Source organism: Folsomia candida, unplaced genomic scaffold (assembly GCF_002217175.1).
Source record: "Folsomia candida strain VU population unplaced genomic scaffold, ASM221717v1 Fcan01_Sc025, whole genome shotgun sequence".
Lineage (NCBI taxonomy): Eukaryota > Metazoa > Arthropoda > Collembola > Entomobryomorpha > Isotomidae > Folsomia > Folsomia candida.
Window position 1 is genome coordinate 349,474 of NW_019091217.1, and position 26,201 is coordinate 375,674.

General features: G+C 42.6%; 4 protein-coding genes across 8 annotated transcripts; 2 read left to right on the forward strand and 2 right to left on the reverse strand.

Moving 5' to 3' along the window:
• Positions 1-395: 395 nt before the first annotated feature.
• LOC110859260 (protein rhomboid) lies at positions 396-2,562 on the reverse strand. The gene is made up of 8 exons (XM_022108162.2): positions 2,214-2,562; positions 2,102-2,125; positions 1,787-1,954; positions 1,394-1,710; positions 1,257-1,317; positions 1,019-1,171; positions 839-955; positions 396-754 (listed from the first exon to the last, which is right to left on the reverse strand). Exons 1-8 carry the CDS (start codon positions 2,295-2,297, stop codon positions 557-559), a joined length of 1,122 nt encoding a protein of 373 aa, XP_021963854.1. The 5' UTR covers positions 2,298-2,562; the 3' UTR covers positions 396-556.
• A 1,392-nt stretch (positions 2,563-3,954) lies between these two features.
• Positions 3,955-23,232, reverse strand: LOC110859265 (synaptosomal-associated protein 25). 5 transcript variants are annotated; one of them, XM_022108172.2, is made up of 9 exons: positions 22,736-23,232; positions 18,993-19,137; positions 10,945-10,986; positions 9,840-9,888; positions 6,446-6,563; positions 6,343-6,374; positions 6,046-6,172; positions 5,782-5,926; positions 3,955-5,687 (listed from the first exon to the last, which is right to left on the reverse strand). In XM_022108172.2, exons 2-9 carry the CDS (start codon positions 19,080-19,082, stop codon positions 5,619-5,621), a joined length of 672 nt encoding a protein of 223 aa, XP_021963864.1. In that variant the 5' UTR covers positions 19,083-19,137; positions 22,736-23,232; the 3' UTR covers positions 3,955-5,618. The 5 variants fall into 5 exon arrangements, with proteins under 5 accessions (XP_021963864.1, XP_021963863.1, XP_035715351.1 ...); XM_022108171.2 differs by lacking the exon at positions 9,840-9,888 and adding an exon at positions 7,786-7,834 and having other exon boundaries at positions 22,736-23,228; XM_035859458.1 differs by lacking the exons at positions 9,840-9,888; positions 22,736-23,232 and adding exons at positions 7,786-7,834; positions 19,633-19,757.
• A 37-nt stretch (positions 23,233-23,269) lies between these two features.
• On the forward strand, positions 23,270-24,376 carry LOC110859196 (40S ribosomal protein S18). The gene is made up of 4 exons (XM_022108074.2): positions 23,270-23,427; positions 23,677-23,862; positions 23,950-24,051; positions 24,133-24,376. The coding sequence occupies exons 1-4, from the start codon at positions 23,425-23,427 to the stop codon at positions 24,298-24,300; spliced, it is 459 nt and encodes a 152-aa protein (XP_021963766.1). The 5' UTR covers positions 23,270-23,424; the 3' UTR covers positions 24,301-24,376.
• Positions 24,377-24,583: 207 nt separating this feature from the next.
• LOC110859278 (tRNA wybutosine-synthesizing protein 2 homolog) lies at positions 24,584-25,917 on the forward strand. Its single transcript, XM_022108191.2, has 2 exons — positions 24,584-24,948; positions 25,020-25,917. Exons 1-2 carry the CDS (start codon positions 24,731-24,733, stop codon positions 25,819-25,821), a joined length of 1,020 nt encoding a protein of 339 aa, XP_021963883.1. The 5' UTR covers positions 24,584-24,730; the 3' UTR covers positions 25,822-25,917.
• Positions 25,918-26,201: the final 284 nt, after the last annotated feature.

Genomic DNA, 26,201 nt, shown 5'->3' on the forward strand with positions numbered 1-26,201 from the left:
CCATAGTGGGAGTAAGGCGTAAGAAGGAGTGCAATTTGGCTTCTTCTCAGGTGAGGGAACTCAGGTGGTGGTGGTAAAAAAGCTGATTGGACGTGCATGCATATAGAAATTGAATGCTGCGTTTTACCAGCGTATTTTATTCACTTCTGGTTTGTTGGCAAAATGCACAAGCCTAGTAACACGACTCTTCTCTGCAAGTGGAGTATTGTGCAGTGCTGACCCGTTGGAATATATATTCGTGTCCTCCAGTTTCCTTCCGTTATTGGACGCAACTCATTGTTTGATGCTAAAAATGTCGGTTATAAACATAGATTCCATATGGAAATTGTGACAGACACACGCACATGTAGCTACTTAAAATCGACGGAACAATTTATGGAACATCCGACACAATACTCTTATTCAACCCATTTATTAAAGGAACGTATAAAAATCCGTACAAAATTGAAGTACACTTAAAAACCCGATGGATGGAAATTTCTATAACTGTTCAATTTGCCATTAATAAATAAATATGTATTCTTAAATCGAAGAAAACGTAACAGAAACTAATAATTTATTTCCTGGGAGGAGGGAAATGGTTATCGGGATCCCAAATGTTCCAAACTATCGCAACCGTCATGAGGACGACGTAGGCGAGGAGGCTCACCCACCAGACGACTTTCTCCCACGTCCTTTTCCGCAAGTTCCTCAGCACATTTATCCCGACCAGGAGACCGGCGATGGCCCCAGCCAAATGAGCCACGTATCCAATCTGCCGTGAATAAATACATACAATAATTTGTCACATTTGTCCATTTCTGGTATAAGTAGCAGACCAGTCCAGATTTGTATTTACCTTCGAGTTGGAATTGGCCTCAAAGTATCTATCGTAAACCGAAACACCGACATCCGTTAGAGTGAGAATTAGAAAAAACGCTAACCGAACCCATGCAAACTCCATTTCAGACCAATTCTGCTTGCCAATTAACAAAAATTAGTAATTTGATAAATGATACGCATTCGACGACATATTTACCAAAATAACACTAGCCAAATGTGCAAAGATGAGAGCGTAAACGCCTCCTGAAGCTCCACAGAGAAAGACATTGGGGTCGGTAATTGAGGTCCAAAGTGACCCTGCCAACACTCCAGCAAAGTAGACGAGAAGTACACGCCACCACTTGTGAACCTGCCAGCCAGATATTGCACAAACCCCTTACATTCACTCACTCCTTACACAATTTACAAGTTTGCAGACATGAAAATGTAGTTACCATTTCAAGCGGAATACCAATCACGAGTTGAACCAGAACGTTGAAAATTATATGCATAAATCTGAACCATTGAGATACATATTTAATAATTAAATGCAGTGGTTAAGATAAGTTGGCATCAGTAATCATCGGCTTACCCGGAATGAACAAACATGTAGGACACGAATCTCCACGCCTCATATCGTCGGTACGGGTTGTAAATGAGGACCGAGTCGTCTGGAACTTGTCTGCTGTTGAATCCAACGCTGTGACCTTTGTTAGAAAAGTCCAGTGAGTGGTAGACGAAAATGGCAATCTCGATGATGCTGATGGCTACCATGAAGACGGGCGGAGGGCTGCAGCTGTACTGCGAAACGTAGGTCCTCTCGTTTTTTGGCACGACGGAGAGCGCCGCTGCCCACAAGGCTCGACGAACAAGGGGACGCTGCTTCCGATTCAAGTCGTATCCGATAATCTACATATTTCGACAAATCACAATCACCCAGTCAAATTACTTTTGTCTAATTTGTAATTAATGTTTTTGTCTGTACCAAATCTATAAATTCCACATAGCTTAATTTCCCATTCGAATCCTTATCAGCCAGTAACAAAATTTCATCCACGGCGTCGTCCGGCATGAGTCGATGCATTTCACCCAAAACCTGAAGAAGTCTACGCATTTCTTTTAGTCGAACTTCTCCATTTTTGTCAGGATTAAACTGCTCAAATTAAATCCAAAACTTATTAATAATTTCATGTATTGTATTGCATGTGTTTTTTTGATAAGTACATATATTTATTATTTAGTAAATAATATCATTAATATCTACTACCAGTGGTAGTCTACCACTGTGAAACACGCATACCTTCATGAAGACTGGGTACCATTCCTGAAATTACAAGTAAACTATGCATGTATGATTTGAAAACAATTTTGGATAAAAATGTAATGGTTCGTGTAAAATTTGTTTTTTTTACCTCATGCAGTTTGTCAATGTCCACTTTGATATGTCTTCGAAACCCTTTTTCCCTCGAGGCTTGATATTCATTGATGTAGCTCATACTTGCTCAATATTTGTCACTGGACCCACACAGTTTCAATCAGTAGAGTAAGCTAAAAGTTAATGTTGATAATTTCAGTATGTCCATAAAACGAGCACCGAAATCCTGCTAAACCTAAACCATGCTGGTGTCCAATTCCTAACTGGATAAAGTGGACACAGGAACCACGGTTAGTTACAAATAAAGCTAATTCGTGACAGCTCTTACGGATGGGCACAGGAAAAGGTGATTATTTTCATGTGAATCATCTGTGCCAAGTAAATATTAGGTATATGCTACCTGTAGAGTCTATTTTCTATGAAACCTGAATGCAGGTGTACATATGTAGTTGTATCCTGCATTCGTACTACCTGCAACATCGTTGACATGCTTAATATGACTCACCCGACACCGTAAGAAAACCCTCAGTCCTATTTGCATGTGGAATTCTTTGCATGCTTAATGTTATTATGTCCGACTCACGACTAACTATTTTCCTATGTTTATACGCTTCATTCATTTAACAGTTGATTGAAATACTCATGATACCCGTGGCCCCTCGAATATTTACAATTGTATTTATTTGCCAATATTTTATTCTGTATTTGTATTGCTTTAAACCTATGTGCTACCATTTGGTAATACAAATGGTATGCTAGCCACCACATTGATGGAGGTCAATGTGAGGAGAAAGTAGGAGAAAGTTTTATTCCCAGACATGACATGTTTCTGATGAGCTTTTGTTACTCCGCTTGTTGAATGTTCACATGTAAATATGTGTATCTGGAGTTGAGAGTTTGAGACATGTGCCTACGGATAGGCTCCAGGAGTCCAACCAAATCCACGGAACGCCACTGCATCAGATTGTTTGATGCAGCCACTAAATTTTGACAATTTCAGTAGACTAAATATTTTAAGCCTGCGTGATATTTTATCTCCTCGCTCTATTGAGCGAGAAGAGCTCTCGCTCTGCATTTCCTCTCTATACTACGCATGAGTCCAGAAGTCTGACCGTATTTTTCACTTTGAGAGTTTCAAAGTGCACGCAAAAATTTGAAATTTTCACAATATAATTATTAATAGTTTTGCAACAAATTACCATTCATCGATAAGCAATTGTGATTGTAGATTTATTTATATTAATCAATAATCTCAATATTACCGAAATTTGCACAAATATTGATTAATATAAATAAAACTACAATCACAATTGCTTATCGATGAATGGTAATTTGTTGCAAAACTAATGACAGCTATATTCTGAAAATTTCATACTTATGCGTGTACATTGAAACCCGCAAAGTGAAAAATGATGTCAAAATTGTACTACTTTTTGAGATTAGTCTCAACTCGTCATAGAGTATGTGTGGTGGGAAGCTGCCACCACACACTGGAAACCACTAAAAACATAAACAACTCCAGATGAGTTTTGCAGTTTTTTGCAAATAATTCAAAATTCCCACCGAAACTCGTGAACTTTTTACCCCGCCGAGTTCATCAGTTTCGCCACTATGTGATGGATAAGGATTTGTTTAACATGAAATATAGCCAATTCTTAATCTCTTGTAAAATACAGTGATGATTTAGCTCAAGTCAGAGTCCGAGTCCGCTTCTATGTAGATAAATTCGGACATGGTGGTTCCATAAGCCCTGACTCGGAGCTAAAAACTGAAACTTATAGATTTTTCCACCTACACAACATATTTATTTATTCCGCTTATTCCGGCTTGGTTTACAAATGCAATTGTCAAACGAATGGATTATTTAAATTACATAATTCAAAAATGTGCGAATAATATTACACATGCAGAACGGAGAATATGTAGATATTTTATAGGTCAGTGTACTTATTGTGAACTAAACATTTAACCAAATACAAACCAAACTAGCTATATTCTTACGTATAACAGGCGAAACTATTTAAGCTTCGGTTGGAAAAACAGGAAACTTTTATATCATTCTTGAAATGTATGGATAAGTACAGACATCAATTATATATCCTGTATTTACGACTTATGAATTAGCACAGAACTAGCCGATTTTTCATATCTCTCTCTCTCCACCCTCATGCCAGTATTAAATACTTTCTGGAAATATTGTCAACTCGTTCAAATAGCAAATTATCGTCATCCAGGTCAACATTATTAGGTAACAATTATCACTGAACCAATGAGATATGAATAATTTTATAGATTTTCTGCTATTGTTACATACATATATATTTTTATACGCTATACAAACTTGTAAGAGCGCAAGGATTCGTGTACATAAGCAGGAGAATATAGTAGAATTTTTGAGACATGTACTTTTTGATTTCAATAGAATAATTCATTACGAGACGCAATGTAGTATTTGCTTGCTTTGTGAATTAAAGACACGGGATTAATACGATTGTTGAGGTCGATTGTTTGATAGAAGCTCAGGAAAATGATGGTGGATCTCAAGAAGGTGGAAGGTAGTCCGTGTGGGTGAGGTGAATACGGGACGGGTGAAGGTGTGAGTGGGTGGAGCAGTGTATTGTCATAGTAGATAGAGGGACAAGAAGGGTTCGAATGTGGTTCAAACCCTTGGTAACCCATAAGGGTATCGGTCGTCGGATTGAAGGTAGGCGGTTGAGAAGGAGGTCAGTCGGGAAGGAAGCGTATAGCGTTGAGTTTGGTTTTCGGATGGAATTTTGGTTTGACTTGATATAATAATTTCACTTTGGGTATTGGTTACACGTACACAATGTTTCCAGCTAATTTCTAGTTAAGTATGAACATGCAGGGTTTCATCAATCACGCGTCCGTGAAATGTGAGCATACAAGTGAAAAGGTGTACACAATAAGTCTTCTTTACGCATCTCACACTAATTTCAAGGTAAATTGGACACATAATAATTTCAAAACCTACCAGCTTACTTTTTCATACATCCTACGTACGTACGTGTATATGGTACATAATTTAATTGGTAATATAAATAGCTTATTTATTTCTTTGGTATCATCTTGATGTGATCTACTTATATCATTGCATCATTACATGGTGCAGTTTGTGTATATATTAAATATTTAAATCCATATCATGTGAATAAAAAACGGGTGGCCTGATTAAGCTTACAACGCAGTAAGTAACAATACAATTGGTAGGATATAAATAAAGCTAGGCCCGTAAGATTACATAAATACTCTGCCCGTAAGAAAGTGAATAGGATGAATAGGAATAACAATCTAGCGTCGTCTGATATTAATCCTTTTTTGTTTTCTCTCTTAGTCGTTCTCGTAACCTAATTTCCAGTAACTTTCCCCAGGCCGACACAGCACCACCGCAATTCCTTCCACTCTTCTCATGCACGTAAATAAATTAGGACTTGGTAAGTATTTTATTTGCTCGGTCGTTGGCGAGCTTTATCCTCGTCTCGTTGGATTGAGCCTGTGAAGAGGAAAAGGAGAACGTTAGGTTGGAGGATGAACTAATTTATGACGACAATCGGGAGCAATTATTATGCTCCACTCTCTGACCATACCTTGAGGTTGATGCGATCCACCTGCTGATTCTGCCCTTCAATCTCTGTCCCCATGTCGATCGCCATGTTTCTCAAGTTTCCTATCATGGTAGATACCTGGCCCATGTTGTCGTCCATCTCATCCTCTCGTGCGTCACCAACAATTCTAGAAAACAAGACCACGTCATGTGAATAATACTCCACACACGTTGACCCACCACATGAGTGACAATATCAATTTAAGATGCACAATGCTGGCTAAATTTTTAATCTGGGATTGGCTACTTTTGAATGTAGGGTCCAGACGCGGAGGAGTTGGAACCAGAGACCCCATTCGTAGGCGACCGCTCATCCATGTAGCGTTGCTGTTGAGGCTGATTGTTTATGACGCGACCATCTTCATTCCCCTTCCCTAAAAACATAAAATCAAAGCGCAATTAATGACACGTTCTGCAATCACGATCCATCCAATTACTTAATTAATTATGAGACCATGGCTCTGCTTTTACACATGGCACAAAAAAATTAACTCGTAATTGTTTCTATCTAACATTAAGTACTTCATTAAATACGGGTGCATACATGTGGATGAATCTTCCTTGAATCCGGTGGTCCTGCAAAAAGATGTGAACATGTTTATTGATCAGTGCATCATTTTCCCAAGCCTTCAGTTCACAAGACTCACTTGGTGCATGGGAGGACACACAGCCCACAACATTTCTCCATCCCCGTCAAGTTCTTTTCTGCTTCTTTCATGTCGTTGTTGATTTGATCCATGCCACCCTCGATTCTGTCCAGTTGTTCTGTTCACACGTTCCATTATCATTACTCTTAATACTCATTAGTCTGCGTTTAAATAGATGAAGACTTCAACCCGCCCACACCAGTTTTGCTCTCCCCCATCATCACATATCGGAGAAAGTAAGGCATGGATGAAAGGAAAGCAAAAACAGCCGTCGTTCGTCGTACAAAAGTGACACATTGAGAGAAGGAAATGCACACAACCGTGACATAATGATAAGCGATCCATACATGGCATACCTACCTACGAACGAACGTAGGGATACGTAGGAATCGTATGCCGCATGTGAAGTGACATTCTGAGCGGACGACGAGAAAAGAAAACAGAGGAATTTCTAAGCCGCCTGAGAAAGGCAAATAAATAAATATGTACGTGGGGCAGTGCTCTTAGGTATCAGTGGTCGTCGTGCGGGCAGATAGAGCCAGACAGCACTGGACGAGTGGGCTGCTGGGGACTGAATTATGAAAGCAGAGAAAATACAGCAACCGCAAAAGAACAACTTTCACTCAGCTCACTCAGGAGGTAAACGACACGTTGGAAATAATTATTGTCATGTACTTTCACTTTGATGCTCTTCTTCCTCTCCACTCGTCCGCGGCTCCACTCTCCCAAGTAGCCGAGGAAGCAAGCAAGGGGAATAAAATTGCGTGTGGTGGCGGCGGAGAAAGTTGTGCAAAGTGGTGAGATATGGATGAGGGATACGTGGTCGAGGTTAGGGAAAGTTGTGTAGCAGTAAAAAGCAAACAAAATAGAGCCAGCCGTCTAATGGAGACATTATTGAACAACAAGAAAGAGGGAGAGAAAAAAACATAAAGTGAACACGAGTTGGTTAAGTGGCCGACTAAATTATTTAGGTTTCAATCAATGTTCAAGTCGTCCTCCCGTTTCGCCAGCCTAGACGACGAGGGGAGAAGCCTATCATCAAGTGGCACACGAGAGCAACGCCTTGTTACATAAATAAATACATGTTATTCACTTGTTGCCTATTTCACAGGTTGTTATACAAACGATAAGCCTGGCGTTGGATGGGATTATATCGGTGCTACCCTTCTCTCGTCTTCTTCACGGGAGAGGCAATTAAAATTAAAAGTTGCCACGCTTTGCACCCACTCCGAATGGGTGGGAATAGAGCATCCGTAACGTAATCGCTACGTGAAAGCAGAAATCAAAGAGGTGCGAAACAATAGAGCGTTATGGGGAAGCTATACATGTGTGAGTCGTACCGCCCTGGGTGTTCAACATATCCAACGTTTTGGCTCCAGCATCTTCAGACTACAAATAAAAAAAATAAAATAAAAGAAGGCAAAAAATCGAATGAACTTGCTGATTTTTTTTTCTGTAGGTCTTTCGTAAGTCTGTGTCTATTTGTCGATATGGAAGTCGGAGAAGTACGGATGGCTTTGTATGGGGTAGAAAGAGAGCGACTTTGAATGGGATATTGGTCGGTGGATATTATATTGTCATCGTAATCCTTTGATTTCTTTATCCGTCCTGGGTTTGAGGCATGAAGAAACGCAGCAAGAATTTCGAAAGGAGAAGGACGACGACAGAAGGAATACATAAATAAATGAACAATAATGAAGTTTGCAAAGTCTAGAAATAGCCGAAATTGGTTCACTTCCACAACATGCATCCACGCTATTTGTTTCCATTATTCCCCAGTCCCTTCCTACGGACACGACCGTGTGCGGTTCAAGTAGTCCTCATACGTGCCCTGATTTCTCACTAGTTTACCATATTTCGATCGGAGAAAGCTCGTAACAATGGGTGGATGTGAGCTGCGTAGGATCACACAAGTTTGCAGATGAATGGAATGGACTGGCTCCACATTTCCCTATCCGTTTGTCTGTAACGTGTAGTTACTTTGTCCTCAGTTTGCTACATATTTGTCTTTGCTTGAGCAATTCCTTCCATCATTTCCTCAAATGAACCTGAACTTCAACCCGCTGTGTCCCCCTGAGGCTGCCTGGGCTGTCATGGGTATTATCCCATCCTTGTAGTAAATACAGGAAGAGATCAAATTCCACCGGGTTGGACACAAGGGCATGCAATAATTCCCAGTCGGAACAAGTAAATCATACAATATTCAAAGCGTGTAATGTGTGTATTATAACCTCCATGTTGCCACTGTGCATACAATAGATGCGAATAAGAGTGAAGTGGAGTGTGTGGAGAAGAATGCATACATATTTGATGTGACGAGGGTGACGAAGGATAATACCCGCGTGGAGGAGGACATGCTACCACTGTTATAATACCATCATAATTATTTCTCCATGCTCCTTATTTTTGGAAGTACTTATTGAAATTCAATGGAATGAAACCCAGGCCGAGAGCTCGACAGCCTAGCTAAAACGTGCTCTCGTTTCACTTTCATCCATCCAACCGTCTTTCTCGGATGGATGGATGGATTCAGCTCAGGGCTAAAATGAGAGCATGTAGCAGCAGAGGTGCACCTTTTCGTCTGCAGCAACCTTTCATCCCCAGCAAAATTTGAAGCCGCTTCATCAAATGCCAAGTCTACAATGTTTTTATGTACGACGTATCTGTTGCTGGATTACTACTCGAGTGCGCCATTCCAACTGCTGCAGACCCTTGTGTGGCCATGCAGGTTATCCCCAGGGGTAGCAGTGTAGTGAGTTTTCAGACTTCCAGAGACAGGTATTTGGACAGGCTGGGTATCAGCAGGACAAACAAACCATGACAAGGCTGCACGGATGGCAGTGTAACCTTGTATTTTGCATGTTTTTTTACTCAATGTGGATTTCGATGCCGTATTCCTCTCTCCCCAAGAAATTCAAGTCGGCTTGGTAAAAAAATAAGCAAAAGTTGTGAAAGCTTGTCAGAACTCGTAATAAAATAACAAATGTGGAAGAAAAGCCTCAAGGGGAGCATACTGGCTGACTGTGTAGTAGTGGTAGTGCATACGTACATGTATGCAGCCATGGGACGAGTACATGGCTGGGTGCAATTCCCACTAATATTTCATGTGGGTTCTTGACGGACGAAATAAAAAATAATGATGCCTTTCTTTCGCAACTATTGTAGTGATTTGGTCGCCGAGTGCAACAAGCGATAAGGTTTCCGTCAGTACATAAAGCATGGAAAAACCGCATCATCCTTATCGCCACGACGCCATGAACTAAGAGAAAGCCAACTAAATAGAAAGATCACTGGGATGATCGCATCGGGTTGCAACGTAATAATAAAATAATAATAATGCGAGAATGGGACGAATGACTGCGGTGTAAAAATAGCAGCCAAATTGAATACGAACCTCCTTGGTCGTCCAGAGCCACCAATGTGCGAATCCCGGCTTCCTTGCTCTGGCGAGAGAAGGCGAATGCAAGAAGGAGGAGAAAAAGAACATGAATTTATGACAAGATTACGCGAATGGGCATGAATTCGTACACACGCGAGATATTTATTCGTGTCAGAGAGAGAGAGAGAGAGAAAGTGTGAACCGAGTGGTGGTGAAAGCAACAGGTCGTCTCCACTTTCCCCGTATTATCTTCCGCCTCACTAGTTAGCTCCACATATCTCCATTGGCTGGCAGCGTCGAGGAGAAATTGTGCACATTTTGCCTATATTTACCCGCATTTGGGGAAAGTGGGCCTTGTGAAATATTTTATTTTGTAGGTTTTGCTCCTTCCACCTGGAACATGGACCAAGTCAAATAAAACAAGGAGGGTCGTCCTGGCTGTTCTAATCCTGTGTATCACGTGATGTCCTCCTGCTGCCTGCCTGCCTGCCATCAAGGCTCAGAGATGCACGGAACGGGGGAAATACATACGAGGAGGTGGAGGAACAGAGAGCACGACGATTGTTCCCAGCTTACGACCACCTGGAGTTTTTCCAGAGTGCTCTCTCACTTTCACTCCCGTGCTCCTCTCTCCTCCTGCCAATTCCCAAGTCGACATTCTCACATTCAATCGTCAAATCTCAACTCTCAATCCTCCTGAAGCACACGTTGCTCAGGAATTTCATCCCAAACACACGATACAAGGAGGCAGAATGGAATGCAATTCTGCCAAGGCTGCCATGCTCCGTGTAATAAGTCGAGCAGGTACATGTGTACGTACGTACCTATGTACATGATATGTACACAACTACTTGCTGTTCGGCTGGCTTGGCTGCTGTCACTCATTCATTATTCACACATCCAGCGTTTCTCTCTTGCTTTCTCTCTTTAAATTCCATTTCCTCCTCCAGAAGGAGAAGTGAAGGGCTCCACCCACCAGCCGACAAGAAGCCGACCAAAGTTATTCAAGAAGGCGGATCCATAATATAATTAAATAAGTAATGATGTCTAATACTCCGTCGTCCTTTGTAGTACTGCACGTGGACCATTTTCCTCTCTTTTTTGTTGTTGTAAGACTTACCTCTTCACAAAGTTGGAGCATCCGCCGAGTGCTCTCCAACGACTGAAAGAAATAAAATAATAATTCCCAAAATTAATTTCATCTTCAACAATATGCGTGGAGGAGATCTTTGTGGGGCACGTAATTGGAGAGAGGAAACTAAGGATGGATAGAGAGATGGGAATCGCTTGCTTTAGCAAACTGTAGTATTTATCATGTTGTGATCATGATAATTCCACAATGAAAATCCGTCTATTGTACTAAAATCTCCTTAGCAGAAGCCATTTTTCCCAGAAAAACTCATCGAGAGAAGAAGAAGGAGATGATAATAATCCTATTTATTTTGTATTTCTGGCAGACCACTTATCTGATTATGTGCAACAAAGTCAAAGAGAAGCAGGCGAGAATATGTGCATGCATATGTAAGCCTTGGGTGGAGCCTGTATGGTCGTGGTGGTCGTGGCGATGATGTTTAAATCCCGTTCAAGTCATAAATAAAAGTGGAGAGAAAATGCGAATTCTAATTTTGTAACGTGGCTGGTGAAAGCAGATGATGTGCTGATGCCTACTTGGACTACCCAGCCTTGCATTCCATATACTCAGCCCTCCCTCCGGCTAAAAAGTTGCTCTTGATTTCATTTGAGAGGTGTATTTGCATAGCTGTGTGAGCTTCCAAACCGAAAATATGCGATAGGAGGACAGAGTCTTGTCTGTGGTGTGGCGTTCTCTCTTTCTTTCTCTGATTCAATTCCATTCTGAAATCTGGCTCGCTTTTATTTTATTTCACTCTTTCAGCAGACTAAAACTTTTCCTTAAATCAACTTCGTCTCGAGATTAAAGAGAGAAAGAGTCAATTTCAAGCAGGAGAAAGTTTGCCAGAGGGTGATCCATGATTATATATGTTTGGTGGTGATGGTGATGATGATGGTGTGGGTATCTTAACTACATACGTGACGCAGGTGGTGGGCTCTCACCTGCTCATAATCACAGTCGCACTCCTTTCTCTTCTCACATTTCCCACAGAATCAGAAGAGGCAGGTGCAATGTTGTTGCAAAACCAACCCAATTCTGCGGTCAGCGATTACACACAGACAGACATACTTTTCGCTGCTCGGGTGGATGACAGGTTCAGCTAACCACCTCTGCGGTCCTATTATCCGAGGTGACACGTCTATCCATTCCCAAGGCAAGACTCAAAAGTTCCTTCGTCTCAGCCCCATTTGTGTGTGCTGCACAGGCCGACGGGAATATTGCATTACATGTTCTCTTCTAATTTGAATAGGCAGGAAAGCAAGAGACCGAGCTGGTTACGAATGTATGCCGCAGCCTCCACTGTCTGCCTACCTTCCTACCTCGCAAGTAATATGCATGTGTATTTCAAGAAAAAACTGTGCGTCATTCCTCCGATGCCATTGCCATCCTAATTACCAAATGCACTGGGGGATCGGCTCAACTTTCCAAATTTAGACATTTTATGCAACCCAACCAAACCAGAAAAAACCAACATTGCCAATTTATCATTTTGTGTGTGTAATGGAATCGTAATGAAGTGGATGTGTGGGAATCTCGTCGTTGGGGCCGGAGCAAGTTGGCGGAGGAGCGAGATGGAGCGGTGGCTGGGACATGGCCAAGAGGGAGATTGAGACCGATGAGGAACAACAATGAGAATGGAGAAAAAGACCCAAATTGAAAACGAACCCGGTTTTGGAGATGTTCCGCCGTGGCGAACGAGTAGTAGAAGCGACGTTGGGTGGCCATCATTCCAATCAATCAGTCAATTAGTGTAATGGACCACTAAAAGTTTGTCTGTTGGTTGATACTTCACTAATTGAGTCCTCTCGCTTTCACTCTCCAACCCAGTCCAAGACTGATTTAGAACACGACCACCAAACACACACCAGGGGAAATTAGCACCCTGGGATCACACGCAATTAGCAGCCGCAGCCTAGTCAGTCTCACTCTGCTCAGGTGGTGGTGGGGATAAGGACGGTTTTTGGGGACAAGTGCCCAGCCGGTGTTTGTCAGCAGTGTGTGCTTCGGAAGGAATGCAGGATGGGGAGTTGGAGAGAAAGGACGCGTCGTGTTTGTTGGTGTGGTGGTTTTTGTGGCAGGATTGAGCGAGAGGCAGAAGATGAATGAGAGGACAGGTGAGGAAGTGAGTGGAGTGAGCCAAGCCGTGGCATTAGTAGGCAGGCAGGAAGGAAGGAGCGGAGCAACTGGTGGTGTGGGTAACTCGCCATAAAGCAGGAGAAAGCAAGTGCGCACTCCCTCCTTCATCCTGCCATACAAGCAGAAGCAACCAGAGTCTCGCTCCCTTCTCCGTCCATCTATTTCCAGCTACTCCAATTAGTCGCTGGATTGTTCCCGTTTTTTTCCTCAGTCAGCAATACTTAAGCATAATCGACTTAATACGAAAAAGCCCATTCACGAAAAAGCACACGGTGGCGACCAAATATTGCACGGAGGGGGCTAAAAAATGCAATAATTGTGATTTCTTTATTTCTCTACTGCGTAAGACGAGAGGAGAAGGTACACACATAGATTGGGGGAAAGCACACAAGGCCTTGTTGCAACTAATGGAAGGAGAGAGGACAAAAATTCAATTTATTTTCCTAGTCAGTCCCTTGTTCCCATTTCACGGAGGTGGCCAAGCTTTCTCCCTCACGTGGAGGAGGAACCTTCACTTTTTTGAGTGGATCGGGGCTTGGCATGAATGCGAGGGAGATGGCGGGTATGAAGAGGAGGAAGGAGATTTAATTTCATTTCCCGTAATCAAGTGGCTTATCAACATCTTGGAATCCATACTAAGCACACAAACAACACCGAATCGAAACAAGTCGTCCTTCGATCCTGCTGTGTGAAAGTTCTCGTTTTCCTGGCACGTATTAAATATACGCAAATAGAGTATGTGATATCCATACATCTTGCATAACCATCTTCCACCCACCAACGGAGGAGAGAAACCTGTGAAATCTTATGCCCAAAGTTTTGCATGATTTTATGCGAAATTAATTAATTTAAGCCGTTGTGCTATTTCGATAGGCCACAAAACTTGCCGTGTTGAGCAATGAGTCAGCATGCATATCCTTGTGACTTGGAACGAAATGAAGTGGGTGGCGGGCGGGTGATGCTGTTCAGCCAACCTCGCAGCTACACCGTGGCGTCACATCTCAACGCGATCAACTTTCACTCCAAAATAGTATCAGCAGCACATGAGTTAAATGCTCAAGTAGGTGTATGCATGGCTGGTTGGATGATGGATAGACAATTAGCCGCTGCAAAAAGACATGCTTTCATCCCCGTTTTTTGAAGTGTGCACTTGGATTCACTCCACTTGTAAGCAACTTGGTCGCAATTTCATCATATCTGCATCACAGGGTTCAGTTATGTAAAGAGATTAGCGTGTCGCCGCCGCTGGGTTGGCTCTTGAGTGAGTTCACTCTCCACGGAGCACACACATAGATGAGCATTGTTGTCAACAATAAGCATTTCCTGGGGCTGGGTCTCCCACCAGAATAAATATTGCGAGCGGAAATTCCGACAAATGTCTATGCACATACGACGCAATATAAGAATAAGTGAATCTCTACAACGACATGGATACGCATGGCAGCTGGATTGGATCTATTATGCTCAAAAATCAGCCCAAGCATGTTGGTGATGTCATTTTACGGATAAACTTTCACTACGGAGGAGGGAACCAGACAGGAAACGGGCCAATTAGTTGATTGTGTCGATAAAAAGTTGTACGTAGGAGCGAAACATTTGCCAAACAAAGGAAATTCTCCTGCCGATGTCAACCCACATAAATTGGAGAAAGTTTGCATGCATTCGTCCAGCTCGATGAAAATGCAAGCCTCTCATTATTTCTGGCCGGAATAAATATCAACTCAGAAGGGATAACAGGCGACGGATGAAGAAGTTGCCTGATTTTTTCCCTCTCATCCTCCAAGAATCCAACAAGGAAGGAAGGAAGGAAGGTGAGCTGGTGTGGTGATTACGGGTTTGATGGCCGGGCATGAAACGCACACGAGTCTCAGTCAGTCTTAGATCATGAGCTGTGCATCTATTTTTGGAAGGTATCGCTTTCACCCGGTGAACATTCAGTCGACAAGGTATGATTGCGTCCACGTCCATCCAGGGATGAGGAGACTAACTCGTTCCGATGCAGTCATGACCAGCCATGCAAACTGCACTCCTCCTACGCGTCATAATATCATCCTCTTATTTGTCGCTCCAGGAAACGTGTCAACGTCATCATGTCACCCGTCAGAGGGGATCGGAGAATTCTCAAGGAACGAGAATTCCAAGCCTTCCTGCCTGACACACGCTCCTTCAGAGAAGAACAGGATAAATAAATCGGAACATAATATGCATTGTGTGTCCTTGTAATTTCCTTACACGAGTTAGGCAACAAAAGGATGAGAGCCTTTCATGTCTCTTCTCGTGCAAGTACACAAGATCGAAGGGGACGAGAAAGCCCAGATCTCAATGGTAATAAACTCGATATACGTATGCACGTACCTACGTATATTCCTGGATACGCAGATTGGTGCAACTATGTAGGTACGTATATATACGTTCAATGAAAATGTGCTCGGATCCCCCCACGCATTCAGGAAGAGTAAATGAAGTATCTCTCAATTCATCTTGATCTCTGGTTTGTTTTCGTGGCTTTATCCACTTCCCAACCTCCTCTCTCTCCTTTGATTTCCTTCCTAAGTAGTAGTCTTAGGCTTGTCATTACGAGAGAGAAATAACATTTCCCCCGAATGCCTCATTGTTGCCCTACCGCTATTCACCACCACAAATCCTTTCTCAAGGATGGACTCATATCGACGTGCAGTCGAAGGAGGTGGAACAAGTTGTTTGTGTGGGAAAATGATTGTTGGTGTGTGGTACTTATGTATGTAGGTAGGTAGGTCTGCCACTTTGACCTCGGTAATTCAGCAATGAAATTGCTCACGCCCACGCACGAGTGAAACATCGCCACAGAAAACACACACGGATTGCAGCAGAAACAGATGTCTCATTCCAATTTCTATCAAATTGGGATTGAGAAAGTTGTGCAGCGGAGAGCGTCTCATAGTCTGGCTGCTTAGTTGGGGTACATAACTGCGAAGTTGCATATGCACGTAGACATCACCTCCTCGCGTAGACGCAATAGTAATAGCCATCGCACTAATAAGTTTATTTTGCAAAGGAGCAAGGATTTGTGGGAGAGAAAGTGAGTGCATCTTTCTCAAGCGGGTGAGCCACGGCGATGATCTAGGAGGGAGAGGATGACGTGACGTGTGTTTGTGGAAACAAGATCATTACCACCACGCCACCCAGAGAAGACGGGGACTACCTGGGCAGACAAAGAAGAGAGAAAGAGCGAGCCACAAATAGACGGATGAAGTAACGAAATAAAATAACTTTCTTTGGCTTTGAGAAGAATTTACCGCACCCAATCCAACTTTAGTCAATCCTCCCTCGGGCATTACTCTCTCCTCCTCATTCCCTTTAACCCCTTTACCTCCCGCTTGCCCCCAAACTTCCACTCTAATCCCCACCATTTCCTCTCCTACCTGACCAATCTCACACCTCAAATACCTTGTCCAGCTCCCTCACAGATAATTTCAGATCCCTTTCTCCCTCCTTTTTATCCCTCCAACCACTTGCTCCGTAATTAGGCCGGCTGTGAGTGGTTCATACATCCACACATGGAAATAACTAGTTTGAGCTATGGGAGAAAGTGGTGCGCACTAAATTAAGGCGGTCGTCTTCTGGCAACTTTTATAAATTACTTTGGACTCAATTTTTATCAGAAACTAAGTACTAACTGGATCGTTAGATGGATGGATGTCCAGAGGGACACTTGTTGTTGTTGTTGCTGCTGAGTCGTTGGGAATGGATGGATCAAATCAAAATGAAGTGAGCGAATACGCCCGGGAGAGGAGCGAAGCATCTCCACAGAGCCCACCACCAGATTCTTCAAACTTTATCCCAGCTTGAGCCGGAGAAAGTTATTGGGCTTGAGTTGGCCCAGGTGGTGCGTTTGCCTATAAAACTCACTTTGGGAAACTTGTTGGCTCTGAAGAGAGGGAAAGCAATGAGCGATGTCAACCTATTCTCTCGTCCCTCCTCGAAGCACACCAACGTCGGCGTGCGTTCTGGATGTCCTCCTATGAACAAGAGCTTCACTTTCTCAATTTTATATTTATTGAGAAGTTCCTCCAAAACTTGTCCACTTTGTGAAACTCTGCAAGAATTTTCGAAATCCGTGTTCCCTAGTCTTAAGTTGAGTGTCGCATTTGTGTGTGCACAGGCATGAGTCAAATTGTCGAGTAATAATCGGAGGAATAAGACCTACCTGCTGGTAGGGGAAGCTATAAATAAGCCAGAGTCAGAAGGATCGGGTGTATGTAACAAGGGGGGTGAAGTGGTGGTGGAAGCATTGACATTTATTTACAAGAAGAGGATAAAGGATCGTTTGGCACAAATGGTTGCTTATCATCATCTACTCAGGAGGACGAGCATCATGAGAGACATGAAAGCAGCGGAATGGATGTCAACTTGAAATTCTGGCCAAGAATAAATGTAATGTAATCCCATCTCAGCCTCTATAATTGAGACAGAGGATGAATGCTCATAGGTATGAGAGCGATAGTAAATAGGACCTGGAGCTTACATTTGTCGAGAGAGAGAGAGAGGAGTCATTACGGGTGACGTTAAAGGTGAGCTTATGCTGCTATTATTCCCCCCGAAAAGTGACATTGATATAAGTAGTGACGCTTATTGGGGAGCGAGTAAAGCTCAGGAGGAAGGATGGAAGGTAATCTCAGGTGAGTAAAATGGGTCAGGCAAATGGAGTGGAAGAGGAATCTGATCCATCTTCATTTAAGTCTTGAGTGGATGGATTTTGTAATCTCCTCCTCTCTCCTCCTGATCAAGCAAGAAACAAGTGACTACAGCGGAGAAGAAGACGGCGAGTGTGTGGATGAGGTCACGTAACGAGATCATCATCCCCCCCACAACTGGCCAGTCTGCGAGAGAGGATGCTGGGTGGGACAAATTGGAGTTGAAATCTTAAAAAAAGATTCAGCGAGAGGTGATTTAGCGACCAATTCACCTCGACGCTTTCTCTCCTTGACTCCTCGGGCTTTGTTATGTGTGTGTGTGCGGTGGAGAGCAAGTGAGTCAAGTCCAAATTCGTTTCACCCTGGGTGGTCGTGGGTGGGGAAAGGTTTGAATATAGAATAACGATTCAATCTCACAGGTACATTCCTCCGACCAACTCAACCATGCACAAATTCGGTCCCGTTATAGCTTCGCCAATTTTTGACTGCAGAATACCACCACCGCCCAACATACTCTTTCCAACGGACATTTCCTTCTTCCAAGAACTATTTAACTCGGGTTGTCCACCAACTTTGTATCTCTTCTGTCCAGGCAATACGTCTCGTGGACAACTATACGTACTACGAATTACTAATTCGTAGTATGCAGTTATACATAGTCAGTCGATACAAAGTTGGTTGTAGGAAAACCAAACGTGTCGGTCTCATTTTCGCAGAGCTGTAAACCTAAGAAACGTGCTGACTGGAGTGAAAGTGAGAAGCCCCACGGCACACACAAATCGTGATGATAATTCAAGAGGGAGAAAGTGAAATTATGAAGCAGTGTGTGGCACACAATCCCACCTGCCGCTTTTAAGCACACTCTCCCGCAGCTCCTTATTCCTCGCGACGCTCTCTGCTAAATAGCAGACTTGCCACGACTTCAGAGCCACTTGCCAACATTATTACTCTCGCAGACTTTCCCTCACCACTCACTCACCCATTTCATGAAAGAGGACGGGTTGTTGTTGTTTACATGAAAAAGGATGAGATCGCATCGTTCCCCACCGCATCTTTTCTTTTTACTTGTTTCTACCACCATGAAATTGGAAAACTATCGGATGCACAACCAACATGTTCCCATTTTCAATCAACTTTTGTGCGTCTGACTGAAATTTACATGAGAACTGCGAGGGGAGAGAAGGGCAGAGAGATTAAAAAAGAAAGAAATGAAAAACTTCTTCTTACCTCGTCCACAATTTGATTAGATTGCATCTGGATTCGTTCCAACTCATCGTAGCCTCGCCGATCGGCTCCTGCTCCTCCTGGGGCTGGCATTTTAATAATAACTGGCCAATTTGCCTACCTGTCTGCTCCTCAGTTCGTCCAATCTCTGCAACACAAACATATTTATAAATCAGAAAATTATGCACAATCCAATTCACCCAGCAAGTATCCCAACCACGTGAATATCGCACCCTTACAATGATCACAACCAGTTCTACTCAAGAACTAATGAGACGCCATTATTATTAATACGTCTTATTATTATATGAGCGTGGACTATGCAAATCTTGCTGACGTAACTAAAAAGTACAATTAACAACTGGGACAAGTATGTATACGTATTGAGAAACTTTGTCGTCGCCAGAGAGAGAGTTGAATGGCTGTTAATTATTTCAGAGAAATCGTACTAATTGGCAGCTCGAAGAGGGGGAAGGAGAAAGTTAGTTTGAATTGTAGTGCTGGTGCTGGTGCTGGCGAGGAGGATGAAATAAGATGACGAGGAGATGACGCCAATCCGCGTCTCAAGAGGAGCAAGGAGGAGAAGGATCAGAAGGAAGGTGAGACGACGACGACTTTGTGAAAGTTAATTCATGAGACTTACTTATTACGCGGTGGAGAAATAAAGTTTCTCTGCGCGACTGAGATCTGGGTGGTGGTGGTGGTGGTGAGAATAATGAAGAGACAATGATGAACCCCGTGTGATGTGACAATTAGGCTGGTTAAACTTTGCGTGTCCAAACGGACACTTGATTACACACTGGCTCCTCTGCAGGAAGTGAAAGCAGGCTGACGGAAGGAAGGCAGGAAGGCGAGCTGCGGGTGAGACGAGGAGGACGGAGTGTAATTCCACGTACCCCACGACTCACTCTCTCTAGTCGCTGGCTACAAAGCCAACTTTCTCCCATTTTGATTGCCCCACTGCTTCCACGGCTCCTCCAATTCACACCACCACCAGGACCATCAGAGGCTTACTCAGAGGATGCACGCACAGACAAAAGCAGGGCTTATGAAATGTATGCCTGACAGCCAACCACCCAACTGACTAATATTCAAGTCCCTCACTGTCCAGGAGTTGGACTTGTTGTTACATAGACAGGCACTTCCTCGAGGTGAAAGTAGCTGAAACGTGTCAAACCCATGCACCTTCCGGCACTGCGAGAATCCGACCTTCCTTTGCCTGGTCTGCATCTGTGGGTGTCCTTTCCTGCCGCCAACTTGTTGCCCGATTTTTAAAGGATGAAGCGAAAGATTTTCGAAGATGAGAGAAGATCTCTTTCATCACTCAACACGACACGAACTAACCCCGAAAGAATTATGGTCCCTTCCTTTCTCCCCTTGCCATCTGCATGTGGTTGGCAAAAAAGAGTTGACTATCTGACTCGCGGTGGCAATTTCGTCACCGAGAACCAACAAGCTTACAAAACCGGAGCAATCTTACTCCGTGATTTGAAAGAGGCGTTTTTATTTAAACAAATAAACCAGCCCATCCTCGCGAGCACCTAAGCCAACAAGATAACACGACGGAGAAGACGGGGGGAGGGAGAAAGCCGTGGAGTGATGAAAGTAAATGAGGTGTCGGGCCGAGATAATTGAACAAAGACACACCATCCCAGCAGACACCTCATGACCTGAACATGATGCGTTTTCTCCCAAACTTTCCCTCCGCTTTTCACGCTATCAAACCCAAGGACAGAATATAAAGGCGGAAGAGGAATTTAGAAAGGATTTTTTTTCGCGAATACCAGATTTAGGTGAATAATTCCAAGTTGGAATGAAAGCAGTTCTATTTCCGGCCGCACCTCGTCCTTTCTCCGTGAATATCATCTCTCTGCTTAGCTTAAACAAATGTCTGGGAATGTGGGATAGCCTGAAGGTGACGTCCGTGGCGACGGTAATATTAATGTTGGTTGGTGGCTGGATGGATGACTCTCTTTTATTCATGAGGCAACAATAATGTTGGGATTTCCCAGAGGTGTTTGGTCACTGTTATTCCTACAGTGGTTTCCCCTGGCTTGGTGCATAATATGAATGCAATAATGGATGGATGGATGGATGGATGGATGGATGGATGGAATGCATGACATGGGGATAGCTTCGAGGAACACCCGAACGTGAGAGAGGACAAACAATGGAGTGATCGAGGCATGTATGTAATGCAGGTTTGCTTTCGTGAATTATTCATGACGATTATGAAAGAGACCATCTAATTCGTATAATCGCTGCAAGGAATCACACCGCAACCACCCAGTCTACTAATTGTCCCATTTTGCAAGATGATTGTTACTGTTATTGTTGTCGAGAGAGTGGGGACGAGGGACTCTGGAAAGTTAACGAGCATGCAGGGCCCAAGGCAATAATTGAAAGGGTAGACGAGATACAAAATAACTGTTCAACTCATTTAGTGCTTATTCTAATATTTTTTGAGAATAGAGAGAATAATCTCAAAATGGTCGAGAAACAGAGAAACGAGAATTCTGCCCGTAGTCAGGAGGAGGATGTGATTATGTCCATGTCCATGTTCATTATGGAAAAATGTTTAGCTAACAAACTGCCACACCGCTTAATAGAGAATCCAACTGGAGGCTATCCCCAATACCATACCAAGTACGTACATGTACACTCTAGTTTCGTGTATAAGCAACTCGCTTGTAAATGGATTAGGATTAGACCAGAGAGGAAAATGCATTAAAGCCCAAATTACCAAAAAAATATCCACCCCAATTCACTTTGTTTCTAAAAGCGAAATGAAATTGTTTCTGGAGAAGAGAGGACGGAGAAAGTTGGTTGGTTGCTTGCTTACTTAGCTTGCTCGTTTCCAGGAGGAAGGAGAAAGTATATGAGGTCTTCGCATCTATGCTATTCATCTCATCTGCCTTGCAGAGTGAACGGCAGCCTACGCGTCTATTATCCACGAAGAAGAAGAGCAGAGCAGTCTCGTTGGTTATGAGATGATGAAAAGAGGAGAAAACAGGGAAACAACATGCTTTTTGTGCAAATGTACACAAGTGACCCGAGAATGTAATCTTGAAGGACTACTACACACTAACTACACCACCACTCGTGCTTTTATTCTTTCAAGACGAAATTGCTGGTGGAGTGTGCGAGATGAGTGGCCAATTTCAGACAGTAGCAGAGTGGAAATTAAACTTTAACTACGCCACGATTACGCCACATGCACTACACAAGAAAAACGATAGGAAAGGACGTGGAAATAAATACCTGGGTGGCGAATGAGGTGTGGCCCAAGTATTGGTACTTATGTGTTAAGGGCTGTTCTTAAATTACGTAACGCTTGAAGGGGGGGAGGGGGTTTAGGCCCCAATGATATCGTGCCTATGTACGCCATATTAAAGGGGGGAGGGGGGGAGGTCGAGAAAATCAATTTTTAGCGTTACGTAATTTAAGAACGGCCCCTTATTGATACCATTAGAGTATCAATCAAACAGAAGATCAAGTTATGCGCTGCCGGTGCGACGAATTGACAGAAACGGACCATACAATCTTATGAGAAATTAAAGTAATCGCATCGCATTACATCTTGAGCAAATCTATCTCACACGTCACAAACAAAGTGCTTAACTCATCATAAAAGGCAACTTATCGACAATATTTAAACGCCTTAATCGATGATTCAAGGTTACCCATCATTTCTTCACGACTTCTCCACTATTAGAGTTGAATTTTAGTTTTTTTGACTCACTCACCAGGAGAAAACTCTCGACTTTCCCGTTCTCGTCCTTCCTATGGTCGACTTGTTGCTTTCTCTTGCCCCGATCGGCGATGAAATTCAACTTGCCCCTGCGATCTCTCCTCCAACTTTCTCTCTCTCTCCCAGTCTCACTTTCACTTGTCTCACTCTACACTGGATCCGGTTATGTAAACAATGTATCAACTTTTCGAAATCCTTATTACTCAGGACTTCTTGACCCAGGACCTACCTACTTTCTTTACTGGATCTTTTGTAGTAAATTAATTTACTTATCTCGTCTCAAGAAACTGGTTAATTTCTTCTGGAGACCGGCCTCTTATTTTCTAGTTGGGTGTGTAGTGTATAGTGATGATGGATCAAATGATGAACAAAATGAGAACAGATGATGATGAACAATACATAAAGTCGCAAAGAATGACACATCCACAACCACAATGTGGATCACCACTAAAAAATCCACATTGCTCCTTGTATTATGTACACAAAATTACTATCATCCGTACAGTAATGTATTGAAGACTAAAATCTGCCCTTGTCACTCTGCCCCAACGGCAGTTCTCCCACCGCAGATATTCAAAACGACTCCACGCTCGGCCTCTCATTCCGACTCGATCACCTCTCGTCTGTGCACCGATTCTTCGATTGGAAAGTTTCGAACAACAGCACAACAAAAAATAATTCAAAATGGTAAGTTTTCGGCTTTATCCATGTTCTTATCATTTGTAATTTATGTTGATTTGCTTGTATTTTTCTCAAGTTTGAAGTTGGCATTAATCTGTAATTTTGAAGTTTTTACGATTGATTTGCTAATAAATACTGAACCTAAGCAATTATTAGTGCAATGTATTTTTGAAATCTTCTTATTTAAAAATTGCAGTATAGATAAACTGAATTGTAAACCCTGAGTAATTATTATTGTAATTTCTTTTTTTATAGTCGCTTGTGCAGCCGGAAAAGTTCCAGCACATTTTGCGTGTGATGAACACCAACATTGATGGAAAGACGAAGATCATGTTCGCCATGACGGCTATCAAGGGGGTGGGACGCCGTTATTCTAATATTGTGCTGAAAAAGGCAGATATTGATCTTAACAAGAGGGCCGGAGAATTGTCTGAGGAGGAGGTAACTTGTGCTTTTAGCTCCAACAGTTCAATCTTTTGACCCAAGTTACAAAATAACAATTGAATAATTAAATGATGGTTTATCCAGGTTGACAAAGTAATCACCATTATGTCTAATCCTCGTCAATATAAGATCCCTGACTGGTTCCTCAACAGACAAAAGGATATCAAGGATGGCAAGTATTCCCAGGTAGGCAATTAAATTTGTCAAGCCATTTCTTAAACCGTATTCATTTATGTTGTATGCTAATTTTTCGCTTGGGCTCTTTAGATCGTGGCAAATAACATGGAGACCAAATTGCGTGAAGATCTTGAACGTTTGAAGAAGATCCGAGCCCACAGGGGATTGAGACATTACTGGGGCCTCCGAGTTCGTGGTCAACATACCAAGACGACTGGGCGACGTGGAAGAACTGTTGGTGTCTCCAAGAAGAAGTAGATTATTTTATTTTTTCTTTATACACTACCGACGAAGAATGTTCCACTAAAATAAAATTTAAAAACCTAAAATTTTCCATTGGGTTATTATTCACCAGTTTACGTGGATTTTTATTTCTTCCCTCTCTTGTATTTTGCTGCACTGATTCTATTCTTTACAATATCATCCCCAATTATTATCCTTGATTTCTTTCAAATTTAGATAACGGCAGTCAGTAGCTAATTAAATTAATAAGCTAATATATTTTGCCATGCAAAACAACACGGTATAGGAACGCATAGAGTTGAGAGAATTCGGATTTGAAGTTCACATGAAAATCTCCGGCTGACTGAATTATTCCTTTGTGTCATGTTTTGATCTTTGAAAATCGGTTAGTTGTATAACACACCAAAAGAATAAGTGGGGTGGTTAATTAGCATAAGTATTGGGGATGGGGACGGCACATCAACTCCGCAACATCGTGACCTCTCTGTTGTCCTCCTCCCCCAATTGGAATCTCACCCTTCTCGATCAAGTTCCGTGTAAATGGGTCATTCATGGCAATTGTGTCCTTGTCCCACCCACCGCATTCACAAGTCATATTTGGAAAGAACATCCGCTAGTATTACAAGAGATTGCCAGTATTCTCAAGGTCTCCACAATTGCAAGGTAACTTATTTTTTAATGAAGCTCCAAAAATGTTCATTAGATGATCTTCTATCTTGTACAATCATTTTCAGACAATCAGGCCCCATCCACAACCCCTCTTTTCGCCAACCCTCGCCCGTCGACATCTTATATCCACCTACGGAATCCTCATCTGACTCTACGAATGTCACTGTCCGTAAGAAAGAGAATGGGATTCATTACGAATGGGACATCACAAAAGTCATGTTTTCTCCTGGAAACATTTCTGAAAAGCAACGACTGGCTCAACTTGACCTCCGAAACTCGGTCGTGGTTGACTTGTTTGCCGGAATTGGGTACTTCACTCTCACCTTCCTCGTTCACTCCAGAGCAGCCTTTGTCCACGCGTGCGAATGGAATCCTGACGCGATTTACTGGTTGAAAAACAATTTGAAACTGAACAAAATCCATCCGGAGAGATATGCCATTTTGGGCGGAGACAACAAAATCATGGCTCCAAGAGGGGTCGCCGACCATGTCAATTTAGGCCTCATCCCATCATCCGAAGGAAGTTGGGAGGCTGGTGTGGCCGCATTGCGACGTGATAAAGGTGGAGTTTTGCATGTTCATGGAAATGTGGACCTCCACAAGAAGAGTAAAACCAAAAAATGCCACCTCCAAAACAATTCTTACAGCACTAATGCAAATGAGAATTGTGGAACCCCAAAGTTTTGGCAGATATGGGGTGACTACGTGAAGAATAAGATTATGCAAATCCTTAAAGATTTGTACCCTGAAGAAGAATGGCTGGTGGGTGTGGCTGGAATCTTCAAAGTGAAGTCGTATGGGCCTCGGGTTGACCATTTAGTTGTGGATATTACTTGTAAGCCGTGCACCTTAGCTGTAGACTATTAAAATTTATTTGTAAAAAAATATTAACATTCCACTAGATTAACGTTTTTACAGCGCTGAGAAAATACAATATATAAACTAAATCGGTACAAGTGTAAATGGTGTAATGAATTTTGCAACTTTCATGTTTCGAAAGAAGAGTTATCACTGCTCTGCTCCTCATATTATTATTTACAGCTGCATATGTCGTTCCTCGATAATTCTCGCTACTCCACTATTCTACTCCACTCAATTCTGTCATTTTGAAAATTTGAATACCAATAGATATGCAAATTTTGAGATTTATGTCTCACGGCGTTGAAGAGGAAGTGGCCTATTTAACTGATCAATACATCGTATGAGCTAGATCTTCCTTATACTCCTATGCCTTGGATTTAAAATAA